Source organism: Stenella coeruleoalba (assembly GCF_951394435.1).
Source record: "Stenella coeruleoalba genome assembly, chromosome: 5".
In the NCBI taxonomy this organism is placed as follows: Eukaryota; Metazoa; Chordata; class Mammalia; order Artiodactyla; family Delphinidae; genus Stenella; species Stenella coeruleoalba.
Window position 1 is genome coordinate 72,398,621 of NC_137150.1, and position 14,281 is coordinate 72,412,901.

At 34.4% G+C, this 14,281-nt stretch overlaps 1 protein-coding gene across 15 annotated transcripts in view; it reads left to right on the top strand.

Moving 5' to 3' along the window:
• Nucleotides 1-13,996, top strand: part of DLG1 (discs large MAGUK scaffold protein 1) — a 286,057-nt gene extending 272,061 nt beyond the window's left edge. For all 15 annotated transcript variants that reach the window (XM_079922700.1, XM_079922698.1, XM_079922699.1 and 12 more), the window contains 2 exons: nucleotides 10,174-10,265; nucleotides 11,201-13,996. In XM_079922700.1, coding sequence (XP_079778826.1) covers nucleotides 10,174-10,265; nucleotides 11,201-11,307 — 199 coding nt within the window. In that variant the 3' untranslated portion in view covers nucleotides 11,308-13,996. The remainder of the gene's footprint in view (nucleotides 1-10,173; nucleotides 10,266-11,200) is intronic.
• Nucleotides 13,997-14,281: the final 285 nt, after the last annotated feature.

Consider the following 14,281-nt stretch of genomic DNA (forward strand, 5'->3'; position numbering starts at 1 on the left):
ATAATAGTATATCCACTCAGAGGGTTGTTGTGAGGATTAAATAAGCACTCGATATTAACTATCATAATCATCAACGTTAATATACTAAAGTATAAAGTAACATATGTTAGAATTTTTAAGTTTAAATAGTCACATGTGTCCAGTACCTACTTAATTGGGCAGTGCAGCTCTGAGTAACCATTAAGAGAATAAAATAATGCATAAATATTTACCTGATAGAGGACAAAAAATAGAATTTAAATAAATATTAAAAGAAGAGAGGAATGAGCAAATAGAAACATAGTATAGGTGGGGCAAAAGGATACAGATAGTAAGATAGTATAAATTAACCCAAATGTTTCATTAATTAAATTCTAGACTAAATGGTCCAATTAAAATACAAAAATTGGCAGAATAGAGGAATGAGAAATAAATAACTATATGTTGCTTTTGTAGAAAAGGAAAAGAATCTTTACCTTCTATTCCTCCAGGTTCTCAGCTGGGCCTCTGTAACAAAAGACAGATGAACAAGAGAAAAGCATGCAAATTTATTTAAGTTTTACATGACATAGGACCCTTCATAAGAAAATGAAAACCCAAAGAAATGGTTAAACCTGAACATTTTTATACTAGGTTAGATGAGGGGAGAGTGATGGGAAAATGTGATAGGACCAGACGATATGACTTAAAGGTAGTAAACTAATGGAAACTTAGTAAGGCTTGTTCATTCAAATTCTTCTCAGCTTCCCTCCATCATCAGAGATAAGGATGGTCCTTTTCTTCAGGTATAGGGAGGTCACCTCTCACAGGAGGGTCTTACTGACCTGCTTCAGGGGAAGGTCAGAGAGTCCTTCCTGTACCTGTCATTTTTCAAATTCCTTCAAGCCAAGGTACCATATTTTGGGATAGTGTGCTATAAAACCCATCAATTATATGTTGCTTTCATAAGACATACCTTAATTATTAGTCTATGGAAGGGCTGAAAGAGAATAGAAAAAAGGGATATACCATACAAACAGTAAATAAATTCAGCTGGTTTATACTACTTTCAAAGTATACTCTAAGGTAAGAAGTATTACTAGAGATAAAGAAGAACATTCATAGAAGTTAAAGGTTCACTCCATTACGAAGATATATTTATACATTTGTTTTGCACTTTTAGTAGCACAGTCTCAAAATATCTAAAGCACAAATTAACAGCTATATAGGAAAAATAATAATTCTACAGTCATAGTGGGCGAACGTAACAAAAGAATCACAAAGTAATAGAATAAGAAAACAGACAAATAAAAAAATAAATAAGGATATACAACAACACAAATTAGAAACTTTACCTAACTGACATACATAGACCACTGCACTCAACATCTGCAAAAGTTACAGCTTGATTTCAAGTGCACTTAAAATAATTACCAAAACTAATTATATGCTAAGCCACAGATTTCAAATGATTAAAAACAAATATCTCTGAGCATGATGAAATTAGAGTAGAAATGAATAATTAAAAGATCACTGGAAAATCCCCAAATATTTGGAAATTCTGTGGATCAAAGAATAAGTCACTCCATAAGTTAATAAATGTTTTGAACTCAATGGTAACAAAATTGTCAAGTAAATAAATTTGGAGGATGTAGTAGCCTAGAAAACAAACATATGGTAGAGAGGATTAACAAATCAAAAATGTTTTCTTTGAAAAAACTATTAATAAGAAATATCAAGGAAAGAAAATTTTAAAGGCATAAATAACATCAAGAATGAAAATGGGAATATCACTAAACATCCAGTGGACATTAAAAATGTTAACACAGGCAACCCAGTAGAAAAATGAGCAAAGGACTTAGACACTTCACAAGAGGATCCAAATAGTTAATAAACATTTTAGATAATGCTTAATCATGGAAATGCAAGTTAAAACCACAAGGTCATATGTTATACTAAACTAGCTAAAATGAAAAAATACCAAATGTTGGCAAGGATGTGGAAAAACTGAAGCTCATAACACTGAAAGGAGTGTAAATTGGTACATCCACATTGGTAAACTTGTTTACAGTATCTCCTAAAGCTGAACATACACATAACTTAGGACTCAAAAGTCTCATTCCTAGATATATTCTCAACAGAAATTTTACGTATGTTTACCAAAGAAATGTACTAGATTAGTTGGAAATACTATACTAAATAACTAAGAACTTGAAACTATCCAAATACCCATCAAAGCCTACATAAATATGACATATTCACACAAAATGAAATATTCTACAGTAATGAAAATGAGCAATCTCCAACTACACACAAAAGTATAGATAGAAGAATCTCACAAACATAATTTGAGTAAAAAAAAATTCAGACCTAAAAGTATATATACTCCATGATCCCAAATTTAATCATTGCTTATAGAAATCAAATAGAGGTTACTCTTTGAGAGTAGGTTGGTGACTGGAGTGAAGACACCCAGATACTTAGGTGCTGATGTAATGTTCTCTATCTCAGTCTAGGTACCAGATATACAGGTAAGCGTAAGTTGCTGCAAACTCATCAAGATATATATTTATGATATTTCTGTTCTATGTTTGAAAGTTATGCTTTAAAAAAATCTGAAGAAATAGAAAAGGAAAAAAAGAAATAGAAAATCTAGACCTGTACTCCTAAAGAACTTGACTTTGTTATGAAAAGCCTTCCCACAAATAAAAGAGGCAAAAGGACTTACTGAATTCTATCAAAAGCTAAGAAATAATACCAGTCTTACAAAGATTCTTCAACTGATTTTATGGGCATTAATTTAATACCAAAACCTGTGAAAGATTTCACAGGAAATGAAAGTGACAAACCAGTCTTACCATGAATATAGATAAAGAAATCCTTACCAAAATATGAGCAATTTGAATCCAACAATTTTTTTAATAAGATAAAATACAACAGCCAAGTTGGGTTTATTTAAGGAATGCAAGGCTAGGTTAACATTTAAGATTAATCAGTGATAGAGCTAGAGAGAAGATGGAGTAGGAAGCACCAGGAATCTATCTCCCCACCTAGACAACAGTTGGACTTGCAGAATCTGTCTGATGTTGACCCTTGAACATCACAGGTTTGAACTGCATGGGTCTACTTAAACATGGATTTTTTTCAGTAGTAAATATTTCAGTACTACTCAATCTGCGGTTGATTGTGGATGCGGAACCATGGATACAGAGGAACCAAGCATATGGAGGGCCGACTGTTGAGTTATACATGGATTTTCAACTGCATGGAGGGTTGGTTGGCACCCCTAACCCTGACATTGTTCAAGGGTCAACTGTATTTTGGAACTCAGGAATTCATTGAAGGCTTGCAGCTTCTAGGGGATGGTTTGAACTGTCAAATTTGATTTATTTCACCTCTTACCATGGTAGCAACTACCCATTTCCCCACCTTCAGCCCCCTAGCAGGTAGCCATGCACTCATTCCTTGAGCAGCTTACATAAAGTTTGTGGAGCCAAGGTGGGGAATAAGGACCTTGTCCTCCAAACACTGGGGAATCTGTGCTCAGATAGCTGATTCCTGCTTCTAATTGTGGAGGTGCAGACACAGAAGCAGGAAGCCATTGTTGCAAACCCCACTGCCACTGTTGCAGGGCCCCACCTCTCAGGCTGAAATGACTTCTAGAGAGTTAAGGGGCTGGTGCCTTTTTTCCCCCTCTTTCACGTTTTCTTTTTCCCATTTGGGAGTCAGACTAGGACGTTCACATATACAGGAGTATTCAGAAAGTCAACACACATGCCCAGGGAAAGGCACAGGCTCAGAAAAGATCTGAGAAGACCTTACGTGTATACCTCAGGCTAATCCCTGGCATGGAGACATCCTATAACAATTTAAAACAAACAAAAAACCCTAAAGGAAAGAGAATTTTACCTCTAGCATTATCACATTATAAGATTCCAATGTCCAGTATTCAACAGAAATTTATAAGGCATACAAAGAAAGAAGAAAGTATGACCCATTCAAAGGGAAAAAAATAAATCAATAGAAACTGTCCCTGAAAAAGACCTAATGGCAGATATACTAGACAAAGACTTTAAGACAGCTGTCTTAAAGTTTCTCAGCAAACTCAAAGAAGATGTGGGAAAAAGTCAAGGAAACAATGTGTGAACCAAATGGAAACATCAATAAAGAGGTAAGAAACCAAAAGGAAATTCTGGAGCTGAAAAGTACAAAAACTGAAATGAAAATTTTCATTCAAATTTTTGAATGAAAATTTCATTCAAACAGGGATTCAAACACAGATTTGAGCAGGCAGGAACAAAGATTCGTCAAACTTGAAGAATGGAAATTATCAAGGCTATGAACAGAAAGAGAAAAGACTGAAGAAAAGTGAACAGATCCTAAGGAACCTGTGAGATACCATCAATCGGAAGAACATATGCATCTGGGAGTCCCAGTATTAGAAGAAAGAGAGAAAAGGCAGAATATTTGAAAAAATAATGGCTGAAATCGTCCCAAACTTGATGAGAGACATGAATATAAACATCCAAAAAGCTCAACAATCTTTAAATAAAATGAAGTCAAAGAGACCCACATTGAAACACATTTTAATCAAACTATCAAGAGACAGAGACAGAATTTTGAAAGCAGCAAGAGAGAAGTGAATTACCACATATGGAAGTCCTTATTTCCAGTAATTTATGTAAGTGGACTAAACTGTCCAATCAAAAGACAAAGATGGGCAGACTGGATAAAACACATGCAATCCAAAGACACAAACAAGTTGAGAAAGTAAAAGAGATATTCTATTCAAATAGTAACCAAAAGAGATCAGGAGTAGCTATACCAATATCAGACAAAGTAGACTTTAAATTGAAAAAGGTTATATATGACAAGAAGGACATTGTATATTAATTAAAGTTTCAGTATGGCAAGAAGATATAACAATCATAAACAGTTATGTACCTAATAACAGATCATCAAAATATATGAAGGAAAAACTGACACAATTGAAGGGAGAAACAGCTCTACAATAATAGTTGGAGACTTCAGTACACCACTCAAAATAATAGATAGAACAACCAGACAGAAGATACATAAGGAAATAGAGGGCTTAAACAACACAATAAACCAGATAGACGTAACAGACATATGCAGAACACTCTAGCCAGTAATAACAGAATACACGTTCTTAAGTGCACATGGGACATTTGCCAGGGGAGACCATATGTTAGGCCACAAAAGTTGATTCTTCAAAAAGATCAAGAAAAATGACAAACCTTTAGGCAGACAGACAAAGGCAAAATAAGACTGAAACTAAACTCTGAAATGAACGTAGGGACATTACTACTGATTATACAGAAATAAAAAGGATTCTGAGAGTATTATGAACAATTGGGCACCAAAAATATGGGTAACCTAGGTGGACAAATTGCTAGAAACATAAAACCTACCAAGACTAAATCACAAAGAAATAGAAAATCTGAATATACCTGTAACTATAGTAAGTTTTGTATACATATAACTTATACACCCTATATTAAGAAAATTGAATCAGTAGTCAGAAACTCCCAACAAAGAAATGCTCTGGATCTGATGGCTTCCCTGGTGAATTATAACAAACATTTAAAAGAAGAACTAACGCCAATCCCTCCTAACTCATTCTGTGTGACCAGCATTACCCTGATACAAAAGCCATACAAAGAAACTACAAGAAGGGCTTCCCTGGTGGCGCAGTGGTTGAGGATCTGCCTGCTAATGCAGGGGACACAGGTTTGAGCCCTGGTCTGGGAGGATCCCACATGCCGCAGAGCAGCTAGGCCCATGAGCCACAACTACTGAGCCTGCGCGTCTGGAGCCTGTGCTCCGCAACAAGAGAGGCTGCGATAGTGAGAGGCCCACGCACTGCGATGAAGAGTGGCCCCGCTTGCCACAACTAGAGAAAACCCTGGCACAGAAACAAAGACCCAACACGGCAAAAATAAATTAATTAATTAATAAACTCCTACCCCCAACATCTTCTTTAAAAAAAAAAAAAAAACCACAAGAAAACTGTAGACCAATATCCCTTATTAACATTGATGTAAAAATCCTCAACAAAATATTAGCAAACAATTCACCAACATATTAAGAGAATTATACACCATGAGCAAGTGGGATTTATTCCTGGAATGCAAGGATGTTTCAACATATGAAAATGGATCATTGTAATAAACCACATCCACAAAATGAAGGGGGAAATCACATGATCATCAACTGATGTAGAAAAAGCATTTGACAGTATTCAGCACCCTTTCATGATAAAAACATTCAACAAAATAAGAATAGAAGGAAACTATCTCAACATAATAAAAGCCATTTATGAAAAACTGACAGCAAACATCATTCTCAATGGTGAAAGACTGAAGGCTTTTCTTCTAAGATCAGGAATAAGGCAAGGATGCCTGCTTTCACCACTTCTATTTAATGTAGAACTAGAAGTTGTATCCAGAGGAATTAAGCAAGAAAATAAAAGCCATCCAAATTGGTAAGGAAGAAGCAAAATTATCTCTGTTTGCAGATGATATGATCTTATCTGTAGAAAACCATAAAGACTCCACACAAAAGCCATTAGAACTAACAAATTCAGCAAAGTAGAAGTATGCAAAGTCAACATACAAAAATCAGTTACATTTCCATACATAAACGATGAACAGTCTCAAAAGGAAGTTACAAAAACAATTTTATTTACAATAGCATCAAAAAGAATAAAATACTTAGGAATTAACCAAGTAGGTGAAAGACTTGTACAATGAAAACTGTAGAACAGGGCTTCCCTGGTGGCGCAGTGGTTGAGAGTCCGCCTGCCGATGCAGGGGACACGGGTTCGGTCTGGGAGTATCCCACATGACGCGGAGCAGCTGGGCCCGTGAGCCATGGCCACTGAGCCTACGCGTCCAGAGCCTGTGCTCCGCAACGGGAGAGGCCACAACAGTGAGAGGCCCACGTACCACAAAAAAAAAAAAAAAAAAAAAACTATAGAACATTGCTGAAAGAAATTAAGATATAAATAAGTAGAAACACATTCCATGTTCATGGATTGGAACACTTAATATTGTTAAAATGTCAGTACCACCCAAAGTGACCTACACATTCAATGCAATGCCTATCAAAATCCCAGTGACATTTTTGCAAAAATAGAAAAATCCATACTAAAATTCATATAGGATCTTGAGGAACCCCCAAATAGCGAAAACAATCTTTAAAAACGAACAAAAAAATGGAAGACTTATACTTCCTGATTTCAAATTTTATTGCAAACTACAGAAATCAAAATGCTGTGGTACTGGCATAAAAACAGAGATAAAAGACCAGGGGGAAGAAATGGTCAGTTGATTTTTGACAAGGATGCAAGACCATTCAATGAGGAAAGGACAGTCTGTTCAACAAATGGTGCTAGGAAAACTGCATGTCCACATACAGAAGAATGAAGTTAGATCCTTACCTAACACCACATACAAAAGTCAACTAAAAATGGATCAAGGACCTAAATGTAAGAAAATAAAACTCTTAGAAGGAAACAGGACGAAAGCTTCATAACACTGGATTTGGCAATGATTTCATAGATATGGCACCAAAGACACAGGTAACAAAAGAAAAAAAGGAAGGTTAGACTTTGTGAATATTTTAAAACTTTTTATATCAAACGACACTATCCACAGAATAAAAAGGCAACCCACAGAATGGGAGAAAGTATCTGTAAGTCATATGTCTGATAACAGATTAATATCCAGAATATATAGAAAACTAAAACTCAACAACAACAAAAAACTTGATTCAAAAATGGACACAAGACTTGAACAGACATTTCTCCAAAAAAGATAAACAAATGGCCAATAAGCACGTGAATAGACACCTATCATCACTAATCACTAGGGAAATGCAAATCAAAACTACAATGACATACCACCTCACACCCATTAGGATGGCTACTGTCAAAAAAACAAAATAATTGCTGCCAAGGATGTGGAAAAACTGGAATTCTTGTGCACTGTTGGTGGGAATGTAAAATGGTACAGTGGCTGTGGAAAATAGTTATGGCACTTCCTCAAAATACTAAAAATCATAATTACTATATGATCCTGCAATTCCACCTCTGAGTATATCCCCAAAAGTATTGAAAACAAGGTCTTAAAGAGATATTTGTACACCCATGTTCATGTTATCATTACTCACAATAGCTGAAACATGGAAGAAACTCAATGTCCATGGACAGATGAATGGTTAAGCAAAATATAGTATATGCACACAAAGGAAGGAAATTCTGCAATGTGTTACAACATGGATGAACCGTGCAGACATTATGCTAAGTGAAGTAAGCCAGTCACAAAAAGACAAATACTGTATGATTCCACTTATATGAGGCACCTAGAGTAGTCAGAATTATAGAGGCAGAAAGAATGATGGTTGCCAGGGGCCAGGGGGAGGCAAGAGTGCAGAGTTATTTTTAATAGGTATAGAGTTTTGGTTTTACCAGATGAAATGAATTATAGGGATGGATGGTGGTGATGCTTGCATAGGTACTAATGCCACTGAAGTGTATACTTTAAAATGGCTAAAATGGTAACTTTTATATTGTGTATATTTTACCACAATTTTTAAAGTAATTTTTAAAGATCAGTGTAGTGTAAGACTCGCAGACATAGAAAACAAACGTGATTACCAAAGGGGACGGGGAGGGATGAAGTAGGAGTTTGGGATTAACAGATGTACACTACTATACATAAAATGGATAAACACCAAGGACCTACTATATAGCACAGGGAACTATATTCAGTATCTTGTATAACTTATAATGGAAGAGAATCTGAAAAAGAATATATATATATGAAAAGAACAGATATGTATATAACAGAAACACTTTGCTGTACACCTGAAACTAACAACATGGTAAATCAACTATACTTCAATTTTTTAAAAAATCAGTGTAGTGTACCGCATTAACAGATTTTACGGGGAATTCCCTGGCAGTCCAGTGGTTAGGACTCGGGACTTTCACTGTGATGGCCCAAGTTCAGTCCCTGGTTGAGGAGCTAAGATTCCGCAAGCCGCACGGCACAGCCAAAACAGCTTTTAGTATTAAAAAAAATGATCATTTTAATAAATGCAGAAAAAGCATTTGATAAAATTAACATCTATTCATGACAAAAATATCTTGTAAACTATGAATAGAAGGGAATTTCCTTAATCTGATGAAGGTCGTCTACAAAATACCAAAGCAAACATCATATTTGATGATGAAACATTGAAAGCTTTCCCTCTTAAGTTGGGAGCAAACTTCCATTTATCCATCATCCAGCTGTAACATTAATTATCAACTGTGACCAATCTCGTTTCATCTATCCCCCCACCTCCTTACCTCTCCACTCCAGATTATTTTGAAACAAACCGCAGACATTATATGATCTCATCCGTACATCTTTGTATATATTTGAAAGATAAAATTCTTTATTAAAAAACATCACTGTGATGTCACACTAAAACATATATACACTGATATGTATAAAATGGATAACTAATAAGAACCTGCTGTATAAAAAAAATACGTACACATTGTAGAAGGTCCAAGCAATATGAACAAGCATAAAGAAGAAAAAAAATCACTATGTCACACTAAAACAGTAATTCCTTGATATCATCAGTTCATGTTTTCTTGATTCATAAGTTTTGTTTAATTTTTTCAGTTTGTTTGAATCAAGTTCCAAACAAGGTCTGTTTGTGACAGTTGGTTGTTAAGTCTTTTGATCTACAGATTCTCCCTTCATATCTTTCTCTTTTTTCTATTTATTTGTTGAAGAAACCAACTCATTTATTCTGCAATTTTCCCCAGACTATATTTTGCTGATTGCCTTCTCATGGTATTATTTAATGTGTTCATGTATCCCCTTTACTATCTATAAATTGGTAAGTAGATCTGTAAGTCATATTTTAATATGAAATTTTCATCGAAGTCAAAACTGTCAAATTAATGCTTAGTTTTTTTGGCTGTCTTGAACTAATGCAAAAATGTGTTGAAACCCTTCTGTCATTCCAAGTAAAAAGCTACATAGTCAGTGTGACTGGATGTAGTTTTTAATGACATTAAGATTCTCAACAGAGCTCAACTTTTCATGATTTTATATATCTTCTCTCCTTTGTCATCCTTTTTCAAAAGTATTATAATGTAGTAATTACTAATTTCTAAATTTATTTGTATAGGGAAATGAATAAGCGTCTGACGGAAGAACAAGCCAGAAAGACGTTTGAGAGAGCCATGAAACTGGAACAAGAATTTACTGAACATTTCACAGGTTGGCATGATGTGTAGCAGTGCCGTTTATGGTAGAATTTTGCTTTGGAGCCATATGAACTCACCCATTGAAATGGATTTTGAACTATGCCCACATTTACCAGTAGTAATAATAAGTGCTTAAGTTCCAGAATAATTCATCTAATCTAGGGTGCAGTGATGAGGAATCTTGAAATTTAGTGTTTCTTAGGTTGTCGATGAGGATAGCGTGTACAGAGGAAAACATTCAGACTTGACTTCTTCAGTGAAACTGACTTTTCTCTTACTCTTTATAAATTTTGATCTATTTTAAGATACTATTTGTTTAAAAAGAGAAGAATAGGTAGCAATTCCCAAATTCATTTTATTCTTTAAATTATTCCTTAGGTATCTTTGGATAGGTTTTTGTTGTTGTTTATTGTTTGTTTGAAATAATGATTAGCTTATATTTGGTGTTCATATTAAGTACCATTAAGTGTCATGGTGTTGTAACCCGTGTGTGTGTGTGTGTGTGTGTGTGTGTGTGTTTTTAAGGATTTTTAATAATTTCAGACTTACAGAAAAATCACAAGAATAGTACCAGCAATTCTCATATACCTGTATTCCACAAATGTTAACATTTTACCACATTTATAATTTTGCTGAAACATTTAAGAGTAAGTTGCAGACAAATGCTCTTTTGCCTCTAATTACTTCAGTGTCTATTTCCCAAATACACAAAACAAAGTAAAAAATCACCAAATCTTGCTTTCTGATAAATTTTTAAAATAAATTTTTTTCTATTTTAAAAATAAGAAAATTCATGAAATGAGCCCTTTCTAAGCAAACAATACATAGATGGTATCTCTTCCTGAATGAGTATTTCTAAGATATAGCTTCTGCTGTCTTACCAACAATTGTAATGGTGAAGATAGACAATTTTAATGGAGGTTTCTGATTTTGTTTCTATCATTACAGCTATTATACAGGGAGATACGCTGGAAGACATTTACAACCAAGTGAAGCAGATCATAGAAGAACAGTCTGGTCCTTACATCTGGGTTCCAGCAAAAGAAAAGTTATGAGGACTGATGTTTTCTCTGTTTCTCTTTTCCAGTCTCATTTTCTCTGACACTTCTTTGCCCTTTCCTTCTGGAGTCTGTCTTCAATACTTCTTCCATGTTGAATCATATCCCACTCATCATGGTCTGCAGTTGCACTTATTTTTGACATCTTAGTGTCTCCTTCAAGTTGTAACATCTGTATTATTTTATCTCACTATTGGTTTGTGGCCATTTTTCACAAATGAAGATGGAATGGCCTGACCAGCTATTAATAGGATTTGGGGAGACGGGGAAATTGTGGTAAAATTCCTTAATGTTTAAGGGAAAGTAACTTTAAGAGATTTTCAGAGAAGCTTTATATACATTCTTTCCAAATTTCAATATAAATGAAAGAAAAGTGGTTTTAATCAATGATTTAGTAAACTTTGAGCAACAATGCACGCTTAACTTTAATAGCATGGTTTGGCCAACATATTAGCTCTCAAGTCCTTTTCTCAATTGACTTCTGTTATCAAAGCAAATATTTCATTACAGACAAATAAGGAAAATATGTTTTTTAATTTCAAAATTAATATCTGAGTTAACTTTAATAATTTCACAAGGGATATTCATATCTTCTTAAAGTCTTTTATTGTTTGAAGTTTTTTTTTTCCTCCCAGTAGATTTGCTAGGAATAACAATGTCTAAATGTTTTTAATCTACTTGTGCAACACTATTTATAGTGTCTTACAAAAGTTCATACATAATGATCATCACATTTTCTGAATTGAGGCCATGTTTAGGTGCTAGGGGAGTTTACCTTTTACACATAAGGTTGAGAAAATTTCATAGAGATAAATACAAAACAGACGTTACAGTGATGATGTAATCATTATGGCAGTGGGAAAGGAGTCCAATTCATAGTCTAAAATTTTAAATGCATTCTTAGGGGTCAGATTTTAATGAATATTTTACCCACAATAACTGACTATTTTGTTATAATAAAATATATATATATAAATATATATATAACTTTCTTTAAACTCTGTAACTATGGGAATTATTTTCTTTACATAGTTGCACACACACAAACATATATATGTATATTTAAAATATATTTTTTTTCTTTTGCCACCTACTCTCTTGGTTTGGTTTTAAGTTAAATATTAATTGATTGGACTTTATCTTCCTTAATCGTGTGAAGTGAAAACAGGAGGATGGTGGTTGTGGAAAGAAGCCCTTAGGGAAATTAGGTTATACATTAAAAACATGGGCATGTTCTCCTCTTTTCTATAAAAGTTTTCAAATGGTTCCTGGTTGGTTTTTTGTGGGTTTTTTTTTTTCGGGGGTGTTGGGTGTTGTTCCCGTTGTTCTTGTCATTGGGTTTGGATTTGGTCTCCACCTCTTTCCAGTTCTCCTTTCATTAATAGGCAAACAGGCAAAAACCTCATGTGTATGAGTGTTTTCCCCTCAGACTGTACACCTTTCATCTCTTGTAGCTGCTCTGCAGTAGAGTTGCACAGATCTTCATGGTGAGCAATTAAGAAATTTTAGTGAAAAGTAGATAACAATTTCAGAAATCAATTTCTCTGGTCTTTTATATTAATAATACTGTTTGGCTTCCCATTGCTTTTTTGGAGTTTATTAAATATGTGTTTTTGACAACCTCCTCATTACAGTTTCTTAAACAAATGAGTACTGGTTTGTAAAGAATTATCAACATTATCCATTCCATTTATGAGAAAGAGGAGAACAGCTAATAAACTTTATTGTAAAATCTGTATGTTAAATGTGTCTTGTATTCTGAAAGAAAAAATTATTTTACAAGCTAGCATTTTCTTGGAACAGTTTGGGGCATCACATGATTTGTAAACTGAATTCAAGAATCATTAGGCAACCTAATCATATTTCTTCTGTAGGTTTTGGAATTGAATATGTTAACACATTGAAATATATACCACAGCTGTTACATGCTAATATAATAAGTTGTTTCCAAACATAAATAGATTAGGAGAAAACTATTGTAAAATGATCTCAAGAGCCTCAGAAATCATCTTATAGCAGGACCCCAGCATAAACCATTTTGAAGTATTTACTGGTCGAATGTTGTAAAATATCAAGAGGTTATAAAATGACACCATTTATGTGTTAAAATGTATATTACATTGCTTTCTGAATGTCCTTGTTAAGTGATTTTTTGTAAGAAGATACTTTTGTGCACCTTTCTAGATTGTATAGAATTATTAATAAAAGTACTAATTGTTTAGTACTACTATGCAACAGACACTTTAGTATCATTTAATTTTTCAAAAGAAGATAAGAATTCCTGGCCGCACTATAAGGCTTAAGCAGAATCTCTTGGCCAAGATTACTTAGCTAGTAAATGACAGTGCTGGGTATTGGTATCGAAGTTTCTCTGTCCCAAGTTCTTTCTAATATACTATGCTGCCTCATTTTTCAGCCCCTACTGTGGAAGGCACTATGACTTAAATTATGTTATGTTACTGCCCCTTTACAGATAAAGATAGACTTAGATGAAGGTCCTTACCCAGAGTCTCATAGTAAGTAAGGACAGACCCACAGAACAAGTCATTCCCATCGCAGCTGGAAGGACTGTTTCGGGAAACAAGTCAGCCCAGCACTGTCATAGTGACATACAAGGAAAGAAACTCTTTAGAACCAAAAATGGAACACTATTCATTAGGGGGAAAAGTCCACTGTTCTAATACACAGGGAATAATACTATTTTGAATGTTTTATGAAATATTCCATATTTTTTAATATGCTTCTTAATACCCTTAATTCGGCAAAAATAAAAATGCCTCTTAAATGTGACTACACGTCTTTGGTTGCTTTCCTATTCCATATCTGCTCAGGGCTCTTCAAAAAATGATGGGAGCGAGCTTGAAGGGGGGCTCATTCTAGCAGAATACACTCTGGTCAGCAAATACCTGCTGAACCACCACACAGTATTTAAACTCCAAACTTGGCAATTTGGGGACTTTACTAATTAGGA